The sequence below is a fragment of the Oryx dammah genome, unplaced genomic scaffold (assembly GCF_014754425.2).
Source record: "Oryx dammah isolate SB20612 unplaced genomic scaffold, SCBI_Odam_1.1 HiC_scaffold_18, whole genome shotgun sequence".
In the NCBI taxonomy this organism is placed as follows: domain Eukaryota; kingdom Metazoa; phylum Chordata; class Mammalia; order Artiodactyla; family Bovidae; genus Oryx; species Oryx dammah.
Genome location: NW_024070202.1, coordinates 113,163,599 through 113,187,020, shown reverse-complemented (window position 1 = coordinate 113,187,020; position 23,422 = coordinate 113,163,599). Strand labels below are relative to the sequence as shown.

The window sequence follows — 23,422 nt, the reverse complement described above, 5'->3', positions numbered from 1 at the left end:
CATTGTGGTGACCTGACCATCAAGAGATGAAGTCACAGTGGCCACATTGTCCGGGTGGGTGACCTGTTTTCCCTGAAGGCAGTATCCTGTTTCTCCCTGCTGGTGCCCATTTCTCAAGACTACGTGAACCCCCAACTGTGAGACCCCTTCAACTGCGTGACCACAAGACCCCAGCTGCGGGCTAAAGATAAACTAAGGTCTCCTCCCTTCGGGGCACAGTGACCCATCAATAAGGTATAAGAAGGGTTGTCTGTAAAGGGAGGGCACTGGTGTTTCTCTAAAGCCAGTTTCTTTCTTTCTTTCTTCCTATAATGAATCTTTTTCTGCCTGAATGCCTGGCTTACTCTCTTTTCCTCCATGGTCACCTTACCCAACACTTCAAAGCTGAGCAGAGTAATGGAATCAACCCTAGCCCCTGAATCAACCAGCCCTGAAGCCCACCCCATCTCTGATTTCTGATTATGTCAGCCAATAAATTCCTTTATTACTTAAGCCATTGGAGTTTGGGATCTCTTTTATCTGCATTTGAAAACATTTGAACTGATAAAGAGTTCTTCATATCTCTTTAAAAGAAATCCTGAAATTTATCAGAACACCCGTGTTTTCATGCTTCCTGCCAAAAAAGTGAATCGAGAATAAATAAATGAATTTCTCTTTTATCAGGTTACAGGGAGGACCTCTGCCTATATCTAAAGCTCCCACTTCAAGAAATGGAAGTTCACTGTATCCCAAGAATGTGAAAAACCCCTGGAATGAATTATTCTGAAAATGTCAAAAGGAGGGGCAGAGGAAATGGGATGGCCCCCAGGTGGGTTTTTCTGTGCTTCCTTCACCTTTTGAGGGAGAATCAGTGCTCATATTTGAACAGTTTCCAAGAGATTACATTGGTGAACATCCATGTGTGAGTCAAGGTGGAGCACGACCCTGTCTCCTCCTCTACTGCAAAATATTCCTGGGTTCACCGTCCAGCTTTACTCCCCTAGAAAGTTAACAAAGGTGGAATGCCATCTGGCTCACTGAGAAACGCTGCTCCTGGGGTGAGAGATGCTTTTTCATTGCGGGGAGGCCTGGGAACCGACCATCTGCATCTCTGGAGGGAAGCCATCCTCCAGCAGCCCTGCTCCCAGATACTTTCTTTAGTGAGTTTCCCTGGTCCAGTGCCTTCCCTGGAGGGAGGAGGAGACTGCCCAGCCCAGAGGGCTTCATGGTTGACTCCACCAGATCTGAAGTCTCCATCTTCCTCTGCTCAGCCCAGTCTCCTCTGAGGCCGGGGCAGTGGGGGGAGCCATGGTCCCTGGGAGGCTGACAGAAAGCTGGCTCCCTCCCGACCTTGATATCAGTGCCACTCTGTGTCAATTCACCCCCTCGGTGTCCCCATTCCTGTCGTGTCCTCTCCATCCCCACACCTCCCATTACAGCTCAGGCCCCGAAGGATGGCTGAGATGGAATTCTTTTATTCTGAGTGTGATGCCATGTACCTAAGCTCACACTTATTTAGTCCAACCACCACATTGCTGCAGTGTGATCTTCCTGAAATTCCTAACCTGCTTAAAAACCTTGGGGAGAAAGCCCTTGAACCCACCCAGCCAGGTCCCTCCCTGCCTCTTCCAGTGATTCTCAGTCTCCTGCCTGACCCAGCATTACCGGTTGGGGCACAGACTTGGATTACTGTGATTCTGAATGGCTTGCCTGCTCCCTCTGCCTGAAGTCAGTCCTAGAAGGAGGGGCCGGCACGTTTCTAGAAGCCCCGGCCCCACCCTGGCCAAGGCGCCTCTGCCCCCCAAGCCTGTACTCTCCTTCTGGTTGACATGCCACCGCGGACAAATTTCTCTCACACCCATTTTTAGTTTATTCATTGGCCACACTGGGTTTTTGTTGCTGCCCAGGCTTTCTTTGGTCATGACCATCGAGGGCTACTCTGGCTTCCCTGTGTGGATGCTCACTTCTGGCTCACCCTCATTTTTATATGCCTTCCTCCCTCTACCACACAGGTGCCTTTGGCCTTACTTCTCTCAGATCCCTGGTGCCCAGCAGAGACCCCAACACTGGGCACTCAGCTACATGTGGGTGGAGCGGGACTGGATGAAGTCAAGGAAGGGAGAGGCCAACATGAATCAGACAGTGTGGGAAGACTGCACTGAGGAGGAGGTCCTTGGTCTGAGAACTCCGAGTTGCTTGGTGTTTCAAGGGTTTGGGGAGCTCACACATAACACTCCTTGCACAGATTGGAATCAGTTATGGGATAGCACTGTCGAGATCAACCACACCTTTATCACCAGCAGGGACATGGACAATGAGCTTGGGCATCACAGAGAGTTCATCATTTACCCACCCAGTCACAGGCTGCCTATGTGACCGTGGGTCTCCCCGACAGGGTATGAAGGCATGGGCAGCTATCCCATAGAAGTTGGGAAGCGGTCACCCAGACCCTTCCTCATCTGCTTTCCTCTTTCCACTGATTTGGTGGCCTCCACTCAGACTTCACTCCAGTGTCTGCCTGCTTCTCTTTTCTACCACTGAAATGTGCAATGCCACCTTTCCCCCAAATTTCTACAGATATCATACGTGATTGTGCTGACCCAGGGTTCAAGATGTTCCACTACATCCCAGCTCAACCCATGATGGAAAACCTCCTCTAAAACGGGAGTGGGCAAACCACAGCCTGCAGAGCAAATCCAGGCTGAGGCCAGTTCTGTATATAACCTGTGAGCTGAGGAGGGCTTTTACATTTTTTTAAAGGGTGAATAAATCAAAAGAAACAGAATGTTTCATCACCACATATGAAAAGTTCATGCAATTCAAATTTCTAAACTTGTAGGGAATACAGCCTTACAGGTCATTTCCTTCTTGTCCAGGGTGGCTTTCTTGCTCAAGAGGACGGTTGAGTGTTGAAGGAGACCAGATGGCTGGCTAAGCCTGACTTCCTACACTTATCATCTGGCTCTCATCCAGCCCTGCTCTAAGGATTTCCAGTTCTTAATTTCCCAGTGGCTGACTATCGGAGATCTTCCTCCCCACCTCATCTCCAGGGCCTTCTTCCTTTCTCCCCTAGCCTCTTCATACCCCAGAGATGTCCCAGAACATTCTAGTCTTTCTCTCTTGTGGAGTGTATAATTTTTTTTTTTACAACCTACAAGGAAGTCAGAGTATCTTTCATATAAAATAAGCAATTTCAACTGTAAAAAGTAAGTCCCTGGTAAGATGCTCGCTCACAGCCTGTCAGTCCACTCACTTTCCTTTATGCAAACTCCTCAATACTTCTTGATGTGTGCATTTAGTTTATTATTTGCCATCACCATTTTTAACACAACAGAAAGGGAATTTTTTCCCCCTTTGGATTTTATTTACCTAAAAAGCAACTGAAGAAAAGGGATGGTATGTCTGATGCAAGGAAGCAAAGTTGTAAGTGAAATTATGTAAAAAGCAAATAAAGTTCCTGATCAACATAGATATCAGTTCAGTTCAGTCACTCAGTCGTGTCTGGCTCTTTGCAACCCCATGAACTGCAGCACACCAGGCCTCCCTGTCCATCACCAACTCCCAGAGTCCACCCAAACCCATGTCCATTGAATCAGTGATATACTGACTCTGAAAAAAATGGAAGCTGACAGCAGATGTCATCTGAAAATGCTCAGCCTTGATGGGTACTACACAAAATAATTACAATGGCAAGAACAATCAAAAGGCACAGGACAAGAAGAACAAATATTTTGACATGAGAAACGATCCAGGCTTTGAGTCGGAGGAGCGCCTTAAAGGCACAGTTTCTCTCAGCCTCTTTCAGGTCTTGCTTTTGCTTTGCAACCTGCAGCCGTACCTTGTCCAGGTAGCGCCTCTGACCTTCCCCACGGGGGCCACCCCCCATCTGCTGGAGCATCTGTGCATCAAAGAAGAGCTCGTTGGTGAGGAAGGCTCCCTGGTGCTCCCGCTCCAGCCCCTCAATCACGGCCATCAGCTCGGCCAGCTGCTCTCTCTGCTCATCCCCAGAGGCCCGGTTGTTGAAGGCGCAGTACCTCCGCCCGCACTCCCGGACCAGGCTCCTCAGCCTGAGGTTGTCTGTATTTGCCACGTACTCATCCAAGGATCCGCCCGCCAAGTCCTCCTTGCGGGTGAAGAGGATGACCATGTGTCTCTCGGCTCCTACCCCAAAGACCTCCTTCACCCTGGTCACGGCCACCACGTCCTGCTCAGTGAAGCGCCCCAGCTGGGTCACCAGCAGCAGCACGTGGGGCCCTGGCACCGACAGCAGGTAACAGGCTCCGATATTCTCATACACCTCTTGATCCTGGGCCCCGGCCTCAAAGATGGGGGGCGTGTCCACCACCAGGATGCTCCTCCCATTCCACGTGCCTGTTGCCCTCTGACACTTCCTGGTCACCGACTGGGCCCCCAGCTTGGACTCAAACACGGGCTGGCAGAGGATGCTGTTCCCAGTGGCACTTCTCCCACTGCCTGTTTTGCCTACCAGGATGATCCTCAACGAGGAGGAAGGTTCAAAGCCCTGATGTTCTATTCCACCTGTTAAAAAAAGAATTTTCTTGTTTTACCATGGTAGTGATTCTTTTTTTTTTCCTCTTTAATTTAAAATTTTTATTTACTCTTGGAGTAGATAACAAGCTGGCTTAAAACTCAACATTCAGAAAACTAACATCATGGCACTGGTCCCACCACTTCATGGCAAATCGATGGGGAAACAATGGAAACAGTCAGAGACTTTATTTTCTTGTGCTCCAAAATCACTGCAGATGGTGACTTCAGCCATGAAATTAAAAGATGTTTGCTCTTTGGACGAAAAGCTATGACAAACCTAGACAGTGTATTAAAAACCAGAGACATCGCTATGCCAACAAAGGTCTGTTTAGTCAAAATCTGTTTATGATTTTTCCAGTAGTCCTGTATAGATGTGAGAGTTGGACCATAAAGAAGATTGAGCACCGAAGAACTGATGCTTTCGAACTGTGGAGAAGACTCTTGAGAGTCCCTTAGACTGCAAGGCAATCAAACCAGTTAATCCTAAAAGAAATCAACTCTGCATATTCATTGGAGGGACTGATACTGAAGCTGAAACTCCAATACTTTGGCCACCTGCTGCAAAGAAGAGCTGACTCAGTAGAAAAGACCCTCATGTTGGGAAAGACTGGAGGCAGGAGGAGAAGAGGACAACAAAGGATGAGATGGTTGGATGGCATCATGGACTCAGTGGACGTGAGTCTGAGTAAAGTCCGGGAGATGGTGAAGGACAGGGAAGCCTGGTGTGCTGCAGCCCATGGACTATACTGGCACTGCCTTTGTGGCTCAGCTGGTTAAGAATCCACCTGCAATGCAGGAGACCTGGGTTTGATCCCTGGATTGGGAAGATCCCCTGGAGAAGGGAAAGGACTATACAGTCCATGGAATTCTCCAGGCCAGAATAATGGAGTGGCTAGTTATTCCATTCTCCAGGGGATCTTCCCAACCCAGGGATTGAACCAAGCTCTTCCTCATTGCAGGTGGATTCCCTACCAGCTGAGCCACCAGGGAAGCCCAATGAACACGATAGCTACCTTTTTCTTCTGCAGTTTAAAATAATTGGGTCTCTCTTCTGTCTCAATACTTGAGGTCAGGGAGTGGAGGAGGGAAGATAGTGATTTTCCCCTGGTGCCCAGAGAGCTTGAGAATTTGGAGGGTTTCTTACCTTCAGCCATGGTTCCGTATCTGCTCCTCTGAAGCCCTTCCATTAGCTTCTGGAATAAAAAGAAGAAAGGAATTAAAGTAAGTGTCCTTATAGGAGTTGGTCCAACCAGTCCATTCTGAAGGAGATCAGCCCTGGGTGTTCTTTGGAAGGAACGATGCTAAAGCTGAAACTCCAGTACTTTGGCCACTTCATGCGAAGAGTTGACTCACTGGAAAAAGACTCTGATGCTGGGAGGGATTGGGGGCAGGAGAAGAAGGGGACGACAGAGGATGAGATGGCTGGATGGCATCACTGACTCAATGGACATGAGTTTGAGTGAATTCTGGGAGTTGGTGATAGACAGGGAGGCCTGGCATGTTGTGATTCATGGGGTTGCAAAGAGTCAGACATGACTGAGCAACTGAACTGAACTGAACTGAAGGCCTGAGAACACCTCCAATTCAGACAGCCAAAAATAATTATCTTTACATGAGTCATTTCCATTGCTAACTTTCTAACTTATATTTTGCTTTCAAATATCCATATATAACTTTAAGCAAGCTAGGTGATGCTACGTTATGTTAACATAGTGAACTCTTGCTATTCTTCCTTCTATAAGAAAGCAAGAAATGTTTGAATATGCATCAGTTGTTTATCTCCCTTCAAGCTGAAAAGGCATGAAATAAATAAAGCCTTCTTCTAGGAATGAGAAGCTGGACTTTTTATTATTTTATTATTATTATTATTATTATAATCAAGGTAGGCAAGTTGCCTTACTGTAGGCAAGTTGACTACTCTAGGCAAGTTGCCTTACTGTAATTATTTTATTATTATTATTATTAGAATCAAGGTAGGCAAAGTTGCCTTACTGTAAATGAGTAGTGGTTTGTTTTAAGTACTGGGCATTTCCAGTCCCAGAAACTCTTTGTATCAGATGGACATCCCAGTGGCAAAGAGGAAAGTACAATGTACCTTCCAGTGGGAGTGTGGAATTGGGGTCCAGGGCTCCTTTGAGGACGGACACAAGAGGGAGAAGGGGAAGAGGGCCAAACATGGTCATCATCTTCCCTTCCTCTGAGCAGCTGGGGGAAGAGAAACTGGAGCCATAACTGAGGGACAGAAGCAAGATTAGGGACAAATTCAGGATAAAGTCATTGCCTACTCAGTTTTAAATCAAATGTCTTTAAATCAATAGCCACTTTAAAAAATCCCAGTCGATGTCACCAGAAATTGGCAAAACTGTGGAGAGGTTTCATTCAGCTGAGGCATGCTGTTGTGTCATTCTTCTTGGTGCTAGAAAAGATAATTGTGCATTAGAAAAGGCAAGCCTGCAATATGCAACTATAATTAAGATGAACTCTGAGCCTGTTTATTTAGTCAATTTTAAAGATTATGCAGTCATGAAACAAACATTTTAAGGAGAGAAATACACAGAGGAATGAAATGAATGCCCACCATTTGCAATGAACAAATCTCAGTATTTTGGCATTGTTATTGCTGCTATTCTGTTGGACTGAAAACATTAAAAGAACATTACACATATAGCTCCATTTCTTTATTTTTTGACTCCTCCACTTCCCAGTCTCATTCTCTTCCTTTCAGAGGTAATCAGTATTCCGAGATGTTTATGTCTCTTTCTCAATTGTGTATTTACACTTGTACATACACATCGGTCTATAGTTAAGATATAGTACTTTTTGGTATTTTAATCTTTTATGGAAGTGGCATTATTTATGTAACATTTTATCCAATTCTTTCTTAACAAACATGTGGAGTTCCAAATACACCCTTGCTGCTACCAAGAGTGCTGCAGAAGAGTCCTGCACACATCTTGTGCGCGTGACAGTCTCTGGGATGGACAGCTTCCACCCGACTAGACGCTGCCGAGTCCCACTCCAGGACACTTCTGCTATCGTGCTGGCAGCAGCCACATGTGAGCACCCCTCAAATCTTCACTTACACTTGGTAGTACTAGATTTTTAATGTTTTGGTTACCCTTTGGAGCATACATTAAAATGCCTTATGTCTTAATTGGTTTAAACTTGCATTTTATTGATTAGCATTGAATTCAGAACGGTTTTCATAACTGATCTGCTTATTTAGCTTGATTCTGGTATTCCTACCTTTTTTACATTTTTCTATTCACTCAGTCGGGTTGCATAGAGATGGTCCCCATTAGGGAATCCATCCCTTGTCACACTGTCAGAATATACTAAGATAACTTCCTTCCTTTCCCTTTTCTCCCACACCCCTTTCCCTTCCTTCAGCCCCAGAAGAGCATTTTCCTCACCACCTTTTCCCACATGCTGTCCTTGCCTCTGATAAATTATACTCAGTTCAGTTCAGTTCAGTTCAGTCGCTCAGTCTTGTCCACTCTTTGTGATCCCATGAATCGCAGCACGCCAGGCCTCCCTGTCCATCACCAACTCCCAGAGTTCACTCAAACTCATGTCCATCGAGTCGGTGATGCCATCCAGCCATCTCATGCTCTGTTGTCCCCTTCTCCTCCTGCCCCCAATCCCTCCCAGCATCAGAGTCTTTTCCAATGAGTCAACTCTTCACATGAGGTGGCCAAAGTACTGGAGTTTCAGCTTCAACATCATTCCTTCCAAAGAACACCCAGGACTGATCTCCTTTAGAATGGACTGGTTGGATCTCCTTGCAGTCCAAGGGACTCTCAAGAGTCTTCTCCAACACCACAGTTCAAAAGCATCAATTCTTCGGCACTCAGCTTTCTTCACAGTCCAACTCTCACATCCATATATTACCACTGGAAAAACCATAGCCTTGATTAGATGGACCTTTGTTGGCAAAATAGTGTCTCCGCTTTTGAATATGCCATCCAGGTTGGTCATAACTTTCCTTAAGCGTCTTTTAATTTCATGGCTGCAGTCACCATCTGCAGTGATTTTGGAGCCCCCCAAAATAAAGTCTGATACTGTTTCCACTCTTTCCCCATCTATTTGCCAAGAAGTGATGGGACCAGATGCCATGATCATAGTTTTCTGAATGTTGAACTTTAAGCCAACTTTTTCACTCTCCTCTTTCACTTTCATCAAGAGGCTTTTTAGTTCCTCTTCACTTTCTGCCATAAGGGTGGTATCATCTGCATATCTGAGGTTATTGATATTTCCCTCAGCAATCTTGATTCCAGCTTATGCTTCTTCCAGCCCAGCATTTCTCGTGATGTACTCTGAATAGAAGTTAAATAAGCATGGTGACAATATACAGCCTTGACGTACTCCTTTTCCTATTTGGAGCCAGTCTGTTGTTTCATGTCCAGTTCTAACTGTTGCTTCCTGACCTGCATATAGGTTTCTCAAGAGGCAGGTCAGGTGGCTTTTGCTAAAACTGAACAAATTCTCTGACATCGTTTCTACCTCAGATGAGATTTTCTATATAATGGAATCAGTATATCAATGTGGTAAAAATGATGAAGATAGTGGTGACAATGTTGATGAACTTTCCCATCATAATAATCCTCTGTACATTTATTTTAAATTTTAAAGTTTCTTTTATGTCCATTATTTTAATTGTTCTTCAAAATTCTCTATGATGTGACCAAGATAGGTATTAACTTTTCTATTAAAATATTGGGAAACTGAACCTTAACTGATCTGCCCATGATCAAACAACTGCCACGGGGCTAAGAGCAAAAAATGACACATTTGCCTGGATATTCTCTTAGATTTATCAGGGCAGAAAAGCAATTATAAGGTCAACCAGCCTCTTGGAACATCACATACGATGTTGCCATCTCTGATCCAGACAAAACTGAAGCCAACAGCCTGGAAGCTTGCCCTAAAGTCAACAAAGAGAAGTGTATTGCAAAATTTGGGGTGCATTAAAAAAAAATTCAAACATAAAATTGCAGGGGACAGAAGTTGCTCAGATGGAAGGATTTCAGTTTTAAATGATCTGGTGTTTTTCTGTGGCTTGATGATCAGTGTGATCCAGATGGAGCTCTGTGGCTGCGACAAAATGCCATCAAATTTCCGGTCGGTGAGCAGAGGTGCAGCACCGTCCTCTTGAACCATCTTCTGAGTGGGTCAGGCTGCCGGGGAGACACATCCCACTGAAGAATGGATTTTTTTTTTGGGGGGGGGGGGTGGATATTAATAAATACCAAAGTGTCCAGAGACTAGTCAGAAAGGATATTAATGGAGATGCTGAAATGACAGGATATTAAAAGGACTGAATCAAGCCTAGGAAGACATCCGGAAGCATTGCAAACCTGAAGCAATGTGACATGTGTCAATCACAGAATGGACAAAAGTGGGGAAATGAAGAATGGAGGCAGATTTCTACTCCACAAAGAGAATCTTAATCCTCCCCAAACGGGGTCAGGAATCATGATAGAGACGGTGTGCAAGCAGAGATTATAAGGGTATCTGACAGGAACAGCAGGAGGAGCTAACTTAGGGAGGAAGCTGAAGCAAATGAACATCATATACCTTCTGATCTTTAAATTGGACGAACCTGATGTTATCTTGACAATACATTATTTTATCAAACCACGAGAAAGCGGGCTCTCTCATTATGCTGTTTCTGGAAAGGTAAAAATATTTTTCATTTTCCTCATTCATGAGGCTCTCCTTCCTGGTGTGCCCCGGTCCCTCTGTTTCCTGGCATCGCTGGTTTCACAGTTTAGCATCATAATTTCATAACACAGCTCTTACAGGGGGTTGACAGCAGACCAAGGATGGTTCCTGTACACTCTGGTGTCTCTCTGCCATAGAATCGAGTTCTACATCATGTTGCAGGAAACGTGTGGTGTCTCTGGGGGAGAATGGGGTGGCTTTCAGAAGATCAAGGTCTTGGAACAATGTCCACCGAGAGGTTTCATTGGGAACACGTGACTCAGCGAGGGCATTCGTCCTGTGGAGCCCTACGAATGGATTCCTGCACCCTGCCATCGCTGGGAGGTGGTGCTTGTCAGGGATGGGCCGGGGGTGGTATCGGAGAAGTTAAGAAGGTAAAACTTAAGATGTTCGCTCTACCTACCTTGTGAATTCACCTTGTGAATTTGAGTTTTTCTCATCTATCAAATGAACTATTTGTGAAGCTCTATGAAAGTTTCACAAGCTATGAACTATTTGTGAAGACTATTAGTGAAGCTCTATGAAACCCTGTGAAGCTTATGAAAATCAAAGGAGCTAAGAAGTAGGCCACAACACGGAAAAGATCGCAGCCCTGTGGAAAGCGATGGGCTGTGAACGCGGAGTGAGCGGTTCCCAAACCCGCTTCAGTCGCACTGGGAACCCGCTGTTGTCCATAACGCTCTCCATCGGCGCCGGGTTTCCCAGAGGCATGGAACCGGTGTGAGGTCGCACCAGAAGTCAGTAGCCCTGATTAAACTGCTGGCTCTAGATGCCCTCCTCAGCCGCAGCTCCCCTCCTGCTTTGCTCCTCGCCGCCCACCCCCCGGCCTCCCCAGAACCCCGGGACCCCCGCCAGGGTCCCCTTACCAGGCGCGGTACTACGGACTGAGTGCGGGCGGGTGGGCGAGAGCGCGCGGCCGAAGGCTGCAGGGCACGATTGTAGGATAAGAAGGAAAGTGGGGCTGACAGAGGGCGCCCCCTGTCTCCTCCGGGCGGGGAGAAACTGCTGCCCGCCGAAACCCGAGAGCACTGGGTTCAGAGCGTGGGCCAGCCCCCGCCCCCCAACCTCTACCCCCCAACCCCCACTGCACTCAGGGATGCTTCCTGTCGGAGACCGCGAGCGGCTCGCCCTCTCTCATTTCCTCTTTAAGACGTGAGAGAAGAAAAGAAGTGATGTTTGGATTGTGAGAGAGCAAAATATGGACCCCCTCCAACTCCCCGTCCCTCACCCCCTCGTTGCTAAAGCCCACTGGTTGCCTCCGTGGGAGTGTTGGGTTTTCGCGGAGAACTTCTTTACCCTCAGTGCAAAGCTGGAGCAAGGTGCAGAACAGGATAGAATGGAACCTTCTTCCTTTTCAGAAACTCCGCAGAACTGGGAGGCAGAGAGCCACTGTCCTTGTCTTTTGTTTTTGGGGTTGGAGTGTCTGTTCTTAGGGAGTGTGTGTGTGTGTGTGTGATTTTTGAGGAGTGGTAGGCAGTTCTTTTTGACTATGCGGATCACAACAAACTCTGGAAAATTCTTCAAGAGATGAGAATACCAGACTATCTTATTTGTCTCCTGAAAACTGATGTTTTTGAACTGTGGTGCTGGTATGTGGGTCAAGAAGCAACAGTTAAAACTGGACATGAAACAACTGACTGGTTCAAAATTGGGAAAGGAGTACGTCAAGGCTGTATATTGTCACCCTGTTTATTTAACTTATACGCAGAATGTGCTGTGCTTTGCTTAGTTGCTCTGTCCTGTCTGACGTTTTGCAACCCCATGGACTGAAGCCCACCAGGCTCCTCTGTCCATGGGGATTTCCAGGCAGGAATACTGGAGTGAGTTGCCATGTCCTCCTCCAGGAGATCTTCCCAATCCAGGGACTGAGCCCAGCTCTCCCTCATTGCAGGTGGATTCTTTACCATCTGAGCCACCAGGGAAGCCCAAGGATACTGGCGTAGGTAACCTATCCCTTCTCCAGGGGAACTTCCTCAGCCAGGAATTGCACTGGCGTCTCCTGGGTTGCCACGGTAAAGAGTCTGCCTGCAATGTGGGAGACCCGTATTCGATCCCTGGGTTGGGAAGACCCCCTGGAGAAGGGAATGGCAACCCACTCCAGTATTCTTGCCTGGAAAATCCCATGGATAGAGGAGCCTGCTGGACTACAGTCCACAGCATCGCAAAAAGTCGGACATGACTGAGCAACTTCACTTTCACTTTCTCCTGCATTGCTGGCAGATTCTTCACTAGCTGAGCTACCTGGGAAGCCCTATAAGCAGAATACATCCTGTGAAATGCTGGGTTGGATGAATCATAAGCTGGAATCAAGATTGCCAAGAGGAATATCAACAGCCTTAGATATGCAGATGATGACACTCTAATGGCACAAAGCTAAGAGGAACTAAAGAGCCTCTTGATGAGGGTGAAAGAGAGAGTGAAAAAGTTGGCTTAAAAGTCAGCATTCAAAAAACTTAAGATCATGGCATCCAGTCCCATCACTTCATGGCAAATAGAAGGGTAAAAGGAGAATCAGTGACAGATATTATTTTCTTGGGCTCCAAAATCACTGCAGCCACAAAATTAAAGGATGTTTGCTCCTTGGAAGGAGACCTATGACAAACCCAGACAGCATAATAAAAAACAGAGACATCACTTTGTCATTAAAGGTTCATATAGTCAAAGCCATGGTTTTTCCAGTAGTCATGTATGGATGTGAGAGTTGGACCATAAAGAAGCCTGAGCACTGAAGAACTGATGCTTTTAAATTGTGGTGCTGGGGAAGACTCTTGAGAGTCTCCTGGACACCAAGGAGATCAAACCAGTTAACCCTAAAGGAAATCAGCCCTGAGTATTCATTGGATGGAAGGCCTGATGCTAAAGCTGAAGCTCCTATATTTTGGCCATTTGATGTTAAGAGCTGCTGCTGCTAAGTCGCTTCAGTCGTGTCCGACTCTGTGCGACCCCATAGATGGCAGCCCACCAGGCTCCCCTGTCCCTGGGATTCTCCAGGCAAGAACACTGGAGTGAGTTGCCATTTCCTTCTCCAATGCATGAAAGTGAAAAGTGAAAGTGAAGTCGCTCAGTCGTGTTTGACTCTTCACGACCCCATGGACTGCAGCCCACCAGGCTCCTCTGCCCATGGGATTTTCCAGGCAAGAGTACTGCAGTGGGTTGCCATTGCCTTCTCCAGTTAAGAGCTGAGTCATTGGAAAAGACCCTGATGCTGGGAAAGATTGAAGGCGGGAGGAAAAGGGGACAACAAAGGATGAGATGGTTGGATGGGCATCACCGACTCCATGGACATGAGTCTGAGCAAGCTCGAGGAGTTGGTGATGGACAGGGAGGCCTGGCATGGTGCAGTCCATGGGGTCACAAAGAATTGGACACGACTGAGTGACTGAACTGAATTGAACTGAAACTTAATGGGGGTAAAGAGTGAAAGAAATACAAAATAAGAATTGGGCCAAGAATGAGGCTGAATATGAGATATTCCCTCATAGCTCAGTTGGTAAAGAATCCGCCTGCAATGGAGGAGACCCCTGGTTTGATTCTTGGGTTGGGAAGATCCACTGGAGAAGGGATAGGCTACCCACTTGAGTGGGTACCACATGGACTATACTGGGGTTTCTCTTGTGGCTCAGCTAGTACAGAATCCGTCTGCAATGCGGGAGACCTGGGTTTGATCTGTTAGGTAGTTGGAATAGAAAAAAGGAATCCAGAATGGTGGTGGCTAAGAGACTAGGAAGGGAAAAGCCTGATAAAAAACAACAAAGGATGGTCTGAGGACTGGAGTGAAGACCTCAGGTAGAACAAACAGCACCCCTGGCTAGCCCCATTTACATAGGTCAGGCCCAGGGGAGCGAAGAAACATAAGAGGAGCCAAAGGGCCGTGGGGGGGGGGGGTTGTCTTTCCCTTCTTCTCCCTCTCTTTCTCTCCCTCCCTCTTTCTCTCTCTCCCCTTTCTCTCTGTTTCTCTCTTGCTCTTTCTCCCTCCTTCCCTCCCTCCCTTGTCTCTCTCTCTCTCTCTCCTCTTCGCAGTCTTTTGGGCCAGCATGCCCCCTCATGCCTGGAGGATGTATTTTCCTTTATTTTCTAAATAAAACTGAGCTGTAACACGGAGCTGTGACACTGATCTATCCGAGAGCTGTAACACGGTCTCTCTGAGAGCTGAGACATGGTCTGTCAAAGGGCTTTAACGTCCGTTGCTTCAAATTTTTGTTGTGATGAGACAGAACGGAGGAAATTACACACACCCTTGACAGATACCTGGGTCAGGAAGATCCCCTGGAAAAAGGAAAAGCTGCCCACTCTAGTATTCTGGCCTGGAGGATTCCATGGACTGTATAGTCCATGGGATCGCAAAGAGTACGACACGACCGAGCGACTTTCACTTTCATAAGATATAAAATAAAACAAAATACTACATTACTTTGGAAGACAACTACTTTAAAAGAAAAAGTAAAAGACAAATTTAGAAAAAAAATCTTAAATATTTATTGTTGAAATAAGCAAGCACAAATCCAGTTCTATAAGAAAAGGCATATATTACCACTATCAGATGAAGACTCCAGGACAGGAAAAAAAAGTCTTGGGTCGTAGTCTAGCTCTGGCTTCCTCAAGGACATAGGAATTCCTCTTCTAGGGCAGTTAGCCCACATGGTATTCTCTGGAAGGAGTAGTGGCATCTGTCCAGCCAGGCTGATGAATACTGAATATTGTGCATAATTATTGAACATTGTACAACACTGAATATGGTACAAGACTAGGTAAGAGGGTATGCATTGTTTGAAATCTGCTTGAAAACCTCATCATGGCCAAAAACAACTCTCAGAAGTAAGCTAAAGATGAACCTCTCTGTGTAAAATGAAGCTGATTCAGGCAGTAGGGCATGGAAATACGAAAGAAGCTTATCAACACATGAACAAGGAATTTTTACGCATGAAGAGATAAAAGATGAGAGGAGACCTATGTAAATGATATGAATATACATTCACTTAGAGCATTTTTGAGAAGTTATAGTGTTTTGATCCTGTATCTGGTTGAGGAAGCTCTTTTTATATGATAGTAAGGAAAAATAATTTCAGGTTCTGATTTGCCACTTTTTGCCTTTAGAAAATCACTTGATTCTCAGTAGATTACTTTCCTCTGCAAATAAAAGGTTCTTAATGATTTTCCTTATGAATTCTTTTCCTTATTCCTACTGATTAATTATCCTTCATACTTCATGAGGTAGTTTCTTTATAAAATATTAAGCAATAAATTGTTATAGTGTTCTCTCTACAATTATGTTTTCTATTTTATGGTCAATCTTTCATTCTTTTGCTTTATTTTCTATTTTGCATTCAGTTCAGTTCACTTCAGTCGCTCAGTAGTGTCTGACTCTTTGCGACCCCATGAATTGCAGCATGTCAGGCCTCCCTGTCCATCACCATCTCCCGGAGTTCACTCAGACTCACATCCATCGAGTCGGTGATGCCATCCAGCCATCTCATCCTCTGTCGTCCCCTTCTCCTCCTGCCCCCAATCCCTCCCAGCATCAGAGTTTTTTCCAATGAGTCAACTCTTCGCATGAGGTGGCCAAAGTACTGGAGTTTCAGCTTTAGCATCATTCTTTCCAAAGAACACTCAGGGCTGATCTCCTTTAGAATGGACTGGTTGGATCTCCTTGCAGTCCAAGGGACTCTCAAGAGTCTTCTCCAACACCACAGCTCAAAAGCATCAATTCTTTGGTGCTCAGCTTTCTTCACATTCCAACTCTCCCATCCATACATGACCACGATATTACATCTGTATTATTAAATTATATATATTTAAACTTTTTTTGGCTGTGCTATGTAGCATGTTAAATAAGCAGGGTGACAATATACAGCCTTGACGTACTCTTTTTCCTATATGGAACTAGTCTGTTGTTCCATGTCCAGTTCTAACTGCTGCTTCCTGGCCTGCATACAGATTTCTCAAGAGGCAGGTTAGGTGGTCTGGTATTCCCATCTCTTTCAGAATTTTCCACAGTTGATTGTGATCCACACACTCAAAGACTGGCATAATCAATAAAGCAGAAATTGATATTTTTCTGGAACTCTCTTGCTTTTTCCATGATCCAGCAGATGTTGGCAATTTGATCTCTGGTTCCTCTGCCTTTTCTAAAACCAGCTTGAACATCAAGGAGTTCATGGTTCACGTATTGCTGAAGCCTGGCTTGGAGAATTTTGAGCATTACTTTACTAGTGTGTGAGATGAGTGCAATTGTGCGGTAGTTTGAGCATTCTTTGGCATTGCCTTTCTTTGGAATTGGAATGAAAACCGACCTTTTCCAGTCCTGTGGCCACTGCTGAGTTTTCCACATTTGCTTGCATATTGAGTGCAGCACTTTCACAGTATCATCTTTCAGGATTTGAAATAGCTCTACTGGAATTCCATCACCTCCACTAGCTTTGTTCATAGTGATGCTTTCTAAGGCCCACTTGACTTCACATTCCAGGATGTCTGGCTCTAGATGAGTGATCACACCATTGTGATTATCTGGGTCATGAAGATCCTTTTTGTACATTTCTTTTGTGTATTCTTGCCATCTCTTCTTAATATCTTCTGCTTCTGTTAGGTCCATACCATTTCTGTCCTTTATCGAGCCCATCTTTGCATGAAATGTTCCCTTGGTATCTCTAATTTTCTTGAAGAGATCTCTAGTCTTTCCCATTCTGTTGTTTTCCTCTATTTCTTTGCATTGATCGCTGAAGAAGGCTTTCTTATCTCTTCTTGCTATTCTTTGGAACTGTCTCAGAGTACATCATGAGAAATGCTGGACTGGAAGAAACACAAGCTGGAATCAAGATTTCTGGGAGAAATATCAATAACCTCAGATACGCAGATGACACCACCCTTATGGCAGAAAGTGAAGAGGAACTAAAAAGCCTTTTGATGAAAGTAAAAGAGGAGAGTGAAAAAGTTGGCTTAAAGCTCAACATTCAGAAAACGAAGATCATGGCATCTGGTCCCATCACTCCATGGGAAATAGATGGAGAAACAGTGGAAACAGTGTCAGACTTTATTTTTTTGGGCTCCAAAATCACTGCAGATGGTGACTGCAGCCATGAAATTAAAAGACACTTGCTCCTTGGAAGAAAAGTTATGACCAACCTAGATAGCATATTCGGAGAAGGCAATGGCACCCCACTCCAGTACTCTTGCCTGGAAAATCCAATGGACGGAGGAGCCTGGTAGGCTGCAGTCCATGGGGTCGCTAAGAGTCGGACACGACTGAGCGACTTCACTTTCACTTTTCACTTTCATGCATTGGAGAAGGAAATGGCAACCCACTCCAGTGTTCTTGCCTGGAGAATCCCAGAGACAGGGGAGCCTGGTGGGCTGTCGTCTATGGGGTTGCACAGAGTCGGACATGACTGAAGCAACTTAGCAGCAGCAGCAGCAGAAAGCATATTCAAAAGCAGAGACATTACTTTGCCGACTAAGGTCCATTTAGTCAAGGCTATGGTTTTTCCAGTAGTCATGTATGGATGTGAGAGTTGGACTGTGAAGAAGGCTGAGTGCTGAAGAATTGATGCTTTTGAACTGTGGTGTTGGAGAAGACTCTTGAGAGTCCCTTGGACTGCAAGGAGATCAACACTGGGATTTCTTTGGAAGGAATGATGCTAAAGCTGAAACTCCAGTACTTTGACCACCTCATGCGAAGAGTTGACTCATTGGAAAAAACTTTGATGCTGGGAGGGATTGGGGGCAGGAGGAGAAGGGGAAGACCGAGGATGAGATGGCTGGATGACATAACTCGATGGATGTGAGTCTGAGTGAATTCCGGGATTTGGTGATGGACAAGGAGGCCTGGCATGCTGCGATTCATGGGGTCGCAAAGAGTTGGACATGACTGAGCGACTGAACTGAACTGAACTGATGTAGCATGTGGGATCTTAGTTCCCAGACCAGGGATTGAACCCATGCCCCCTGCAGTGGAAACAGGGAGTCTTAACTTCTGAGGTGCCAGGGAAGTTCTTAAATTATTACACTTAAAAAACTAAAAATTGTGTCTTCCATTTACTTATGAGTCTGTGCTATGCTGTGCTTAGTCGCTCAGTCTTGTCTGACTCTGCAACCCCATGGACTGTAGCCTGCCAGGCTCCTCTGTCCATGAGGATTCTCCAGGCAAGAATACTGCAGTGGGTTGCTGAGCCCTGGTCCGGGGGATCTTCCCAACCCAAAGATCGAACCCAGGTCTCCTGCATTGCAAGTGGATTCTTTACTGTCTGAGCCACCAGGGAAGTCCCACTTATGAGTCTATATAGCTCTAAATCTAAGAATTAGAAATTAGCAATATTTTAGAGAATAAGGACAACTTTGTACTTTGTAAATATATTTGATGACTAATCATACAGACCTTTTATTACCACTAGCACCCAACTCTGTGGAATAGAATGAAGTGGAATAGTTATTATTACAAATACTAAATGTGGAGAATTCACGAGTGTGAAATTTATGTATTTATGAGTATGAAATTTATTTATGAAAATTATTATTATGATATTTCCTCTACACTTTTCATTTCTGTATCATATTCTTATGGAATTCAACCTACAAAGTGCTTTCTTTCGCATTAGTTCATCATACATATTAAGATTAATTTTAATATAACATCTCAAGAAAAGATGAAGCCCCTTGGCCACAAAGTCTCTGAGCAAGCCTTCATAGGGATGGGTTTTAGAACACAAGCCCTCCTCACATCTCCTGCTCTTTCTGCTGTACCCCACAGCAGCCCCACTAACACCCAAACAGGGCATTTTACCCACAATGTCAAGCCTTCTTCTGATCCTATACATTTCTAGATGCTACAGTTTGCATGAGAATTTGACAGTCCTAATACTGACTCGATGGACATGAGTCTGAGTGAACTCCGGGAGTTGGTGATGGACAGGGAGGCCTGGCGTGCTGCGATTCATGGGGTCGCAAAGAGTTGGACACGACTGAGCGACTGAACTGAACTGAACTGAACATTCATATTTGGGGCTTCCCTGGTAGCTTAGATGGTAAAAAAATCTGTCTGCAATGCAGGATACTTGAATTCAATCCCTGGGTCAGGAAGATCCCCTAGAGAAGGGAATACAACCCACTCCAGTATTCTTGCCAGGAGAATTCCATGGACAGAGGAGGCTGGCAGGGTGCAGTCCATCAGGTCACAAAGAATCGCATACAACTGATCAACTAACACTCATATTTGTCTTAAAAATCATATTTACATTTACAAACAAGACAAATAACAAGTAATGATAGAAATTGGAGGGTATAGATGTACATTCAGATGTGAGAAAACGAAAAACTGAAAGAATAGCAGGTTAAATTCAGCCCTGTGGTAAGCAGTCTTGGCCCACAGCACGTGCTCATGCACACGTGGCCCTGGATGGGCAAGCTGCAGACCTGGTGATCCCCGCCACAACGGCCTTTTCCTGGGCGCCTCAGGTTGTAGCAGGATTTTCTCTCTGGCTGACAGTCTCTGCATGGGCCCAGCAGGCAGCTGAAGAAGGAATTGATAATAAATTTTTTTTCCAGCTAAACTTCACTGAGTCTAAGTCATTGCCCTCAGGCTCCCCAACTGCAGGGAGCCTTAAGGCCAGAGTTCATCCTGAGTCTCTCTAGAACTTTACTCTGAGGTGGCATTGAAGCGCATGAGCATAGACTCCTGCTCCACGGAACTGGGATGGCCCTAGGGTGCCTGCACACAATCTCACTCCCCCCACCCTCCATTATCCCTCTGGCCTGCTCCATGCCCCCCGCACATCACCCTCCCCCTTAGCACACTTGAGCCCTGATAGTCTTGGGGTATCTGCATCTTGCTGCATCCACACCTCCTGACTAGGGCGTGGCTGATAGAAAGGCTTCCTTTTGAAGTGTTGTTTCAGAAATAAGGAAACGATAACGATAACGATTGTTTACACAATGTAAGGATGGGGTTCAAGGACTTAGGTGGGTTGACCCACCCCATGTAAAAACCCACAACGGTGCAGCCACACCTAACCTCGAGTTCTCTGTGCCTCTCTGCTGATGCACCTGCGGCTTCCTGTCTTCTCTGAGACAGGAACTTTATTATTATTTGCATGAAAATCCAGATAGATAACTACATTGAAGACATTGCATGTTATTTTCCCCAAATCTTATTTCATTTGGAACAGACATGAACCATAATACATGCTAGAAAATTTGAAATTGTGTTATTTTCAGTATAGTCACATTTAACTTCTTGGTTCTAAGTCATTGTACTGGTAAATAAACTGATGTATGTGTGCATGCTCAGTCGTGTGCAACTCTTTGCAACCCCCTGGACTGTAGCCCACCAGGCTCCTCTGTCCATGGGATTTTCCAGGCAACAATACTGGAGTGGGTTGCCATTCCCTGCTCCAGGGGATCTTCCTGACCCAGGGATTGAATACACAGCTCGTGGGTCTCCTGCATTGCTAGGTGGATTCTTTTTGTGGCTCAGCTGGTAAAGAATCTACCTGCTATGTGGGAGACCTAGGTTTGATCTCTGGGTTGAGAAGATCCCCTGGAGAAGGGAAAGGCTGCCCACTCCAATATTCTGGCCTGGAGAATTCCATGGACTGTATAGTCTCTGGGGTTGCAAAGAACTGGACAGGACTGAGTGACTTTCACTTGCAATGTCACCTGGAATTAAACATTAACATGTTTGACTGTGACTTCTCTTTCCTTGATGATAATAAAAATCTGCAAGAACACTGAAGGGAGATAACTACCTGTAAGAACTAGAAAATATTAAGAAGAGTCTGTATAGGCTATGGTCTGAATGTTTGTGTCCGCCCCTCCCCCCTCAACATTCACAGGTTGGAAACCTAGTCTGGAGAGGAGGGTATTAGGAGGTGGTGTCATTGGGAGGGTCTTAGGTTAGGAGGGTAGATTCCTCATGATTGGACTTGGTGTCTTGTTCTAATTGAGTGTGAGGGCACAGTCAGAAGCTGGCATTCTGCAGTCTCAGAGAGGACTCTCCCCCAAACCCGACCATGATCATGGGACTTCCAGCCTCCAGAATTGTGAGGAATAAATGTCTGTTGTTTTTAAGCCACCCAGACTCTGTGTGTGTGTGTTTAAAATAGCAGTCCAAAGAGAGGAAGGCAGTGTCTAAACAAACAAACCAGCAAACAGACACACACAAGCTCAAAATAAAGAGTGGTATTCCTTTGCTAGGAATCCATTTTCTACCAAAAACTGCCAGTCATTTTACGATTTCTCACAGATGACCAATACCTCAAAATAACTAAACACATTTTTAAGGATGTTTTAAAGTGGTACAACTTTATTTTAAAACTATGTGCTGGAGTAAGCATGAAATTTCTGAAAACTCTGATTCCTTTGAAATCCCCCTTCAGATCTAAGTGTCCAGGTCCTTTCTTGCCAGGTGACCTGCAAGACTGAGGTCACACCGTCACCGCCTCTGGTCGGCGCCTGCAGAGCAGGTACAGCAGGAACAGGGCGCCCAGCAGGGCGGCCAGGCCCAGCTTACACCGGGTCCCCGGCCCCGCCTTGGGCCACCACCACAGCGAAGCCAGAGGCCAGCGCTCCGGCCACGACGGCGCGCGGGCAGCCAGTCGCTCCGCCACCCTGCGCAGCCTCTCCTCGGGGCTCAGCCCGCCCAGGTCCTGCGCCAGGCGGTACACGTCGTTGGTGTAGGGGGCGCCGCCGTGGTCCCTCACCAGCTCCTCCACCAGCCCCATCAGCTCCCCGACCTGCGCCTCCCGCTCCCCATCGGCCGCTCGGTTGTCGAAGGCGCAGCAGCGGCCCCCGCACTCGGCCACCAGCTCCCGGAGCGCGCGGTTGTCGGTGTCGCGCACGTACTGCTGTAGCGAGCCCCCCGCCAGGTCCTCCCTGCGGGTGAAGACCACGACGGTGCGCGCCGCGATGCCCGCCCCGAGGAGCGCCTTCACCCCTTGCCAGGCCCGCAGGTCCTGGGCGGTGAAGCGGCCGAGCTGGGTCACCAGGAGCACGGCGTGGGGCCCCGGGGCCGACAGCAGGTAGCAGCGGCCTCTCTCCTCGAAGCCCGGGTCTGCCTGGGCGACCTCGGGGCTGAAGAGGTCGGGGGTGTCGAGGACTTCCACGTCCCACGAGGCCCAGCGGCAGCTCCCCGTGGCGCAGGCGCTGGTCACCGCCGTGGCCGCGAGCCTGGAGAGGAAGTGCTTCCGCTGGAGGATGCTGTTGCCCGTGGCGCTCTTCCCGGTCCCCGACCTCCCGGCCAGGAGGAGGCGCAGCCTGCGCTCCTGCAGGGCGGACCTGAACTCCTGGAAACCTGTGTGGGCACCGGTGGTCTGTCAGCTTCGGAACCTGAGAGCAACATGTCCCGGTCCCAGGGTCTCCTGGACGCCTTGCGAGCAAAGGAGAACAGAGCGATTCCACAGCTGTGTTTGGGGCCAGACCTTTACTGAGTGACCTGGTGTGAGATTTGGGCACTCCAAGGGGTCTCTACCCGTCTGTTTCTCCCGTCTTTGGCGTCACACAGTACTCCGGCAGCTGCTGAACATCTCTCTAGAGGATGCGCCTTTGTAATACAGGCCATTACTTCGTCTGATATGATCTGTCATCCAGGCTGTGCAGAGCTGGTGCCCAATGACAATTTCTGTCTTATTTTCCCTGATACTGTCCCACTGGAGAAAGGGGTGGGGCAGTGGGCCCAGCCAAGAGGGCTATCTGGAGTCCCAAAGCCGGGGTTTGAATCATAGACCTGTCCTCTACCAGCCTTGTAATCCTGGGGAGCTGCTTAATCTAAGTGTTAAACCTCTTCTGCACAAACAGAATCAATATTGTAGCGCTGTCCTCATAGGCTGTTGGGAGGATAAGACCAGGCTATCTCTCTTCCCTCCCTCCTCCTCTCTTCTCCTCTGTCTTAAAATGCTGTCTAATAACCTCCATCCGTGTTCCCTAACACTTTCTACCTGGTGAATCATGTTCTGTCTAATATACGATCTGATGCCCTCTACGTCGCTTTCTGTTTATTCATTTTACTTTGGGAACAGAGCTGCCGGTTAGTCAAAGAACTTAATATCTCACAGCAGGGCCGGGGTACAGATCCAGGTGAAGTGCCAGCCCCAGGTCTCTTGCTGCTTCACCCCAGTCGAGTCACCTCTCGACTTCTCTCTGTTCAGTCTTGAATTAGCCCATTCCCCTACTACCTAGAGCTCAC

General features: G+C 46.7%; 2 protein-coding genes across 5 annotated transcripts in view; both read right to left on the bottom strand.

Annotated features, from left to right (window-relative positions):
- Positions 1–3,617: 3,617 nt before the first annotated feature.
- On the bottom strand, positions 3,618–11,256 carry LOC120877909 (GTPase IMAP family member 5-like). The gene is made up of 3 exons (XM_040260383.1): positions 11,121–11,256; positions 5,675–5,723; positions 3,618–4,518 (listed from the first exon to the last, which is right to left on the bottom strand). The coding sequence occupies exons 2-3, from the start codon at positions 5,715–5,717 to the stop codon at positions 3,632–3,634; spliced, it is 930 nt and encodes a 309-aa protein (XP_040116317.1). The 5' UTR covers positions 5,718–5,723; positions 11,121–11,256; the 3' UTR covers positions 3,618–3,631.
- A 10,258-nt stretch (positions 11,257–21,514) lies between these two features.
- Positions 21,515–23,422, bottom strand: part of LOC120877906 (GTPase IMAP family member 1-like) — a 597,608-nt gene continuing 595,700 nt past the window's right edge. For all 4 annotated transcript variants that reach the window (XM_040260379.1, XM_040260378.1, XM_040260380.1 and 1 more), the window contains one exon: positions 21,515–22,531. In XM_040260379.1, coding sequence (XP_040116313.1) covers positions 21,666–22,531 — 866 coding nt within the window. In that variant the 3' untranslated portion in view covers positions 21,515–21,665. The remainder of the gene's footprint in view (positions 22,532–23,422) is intronic.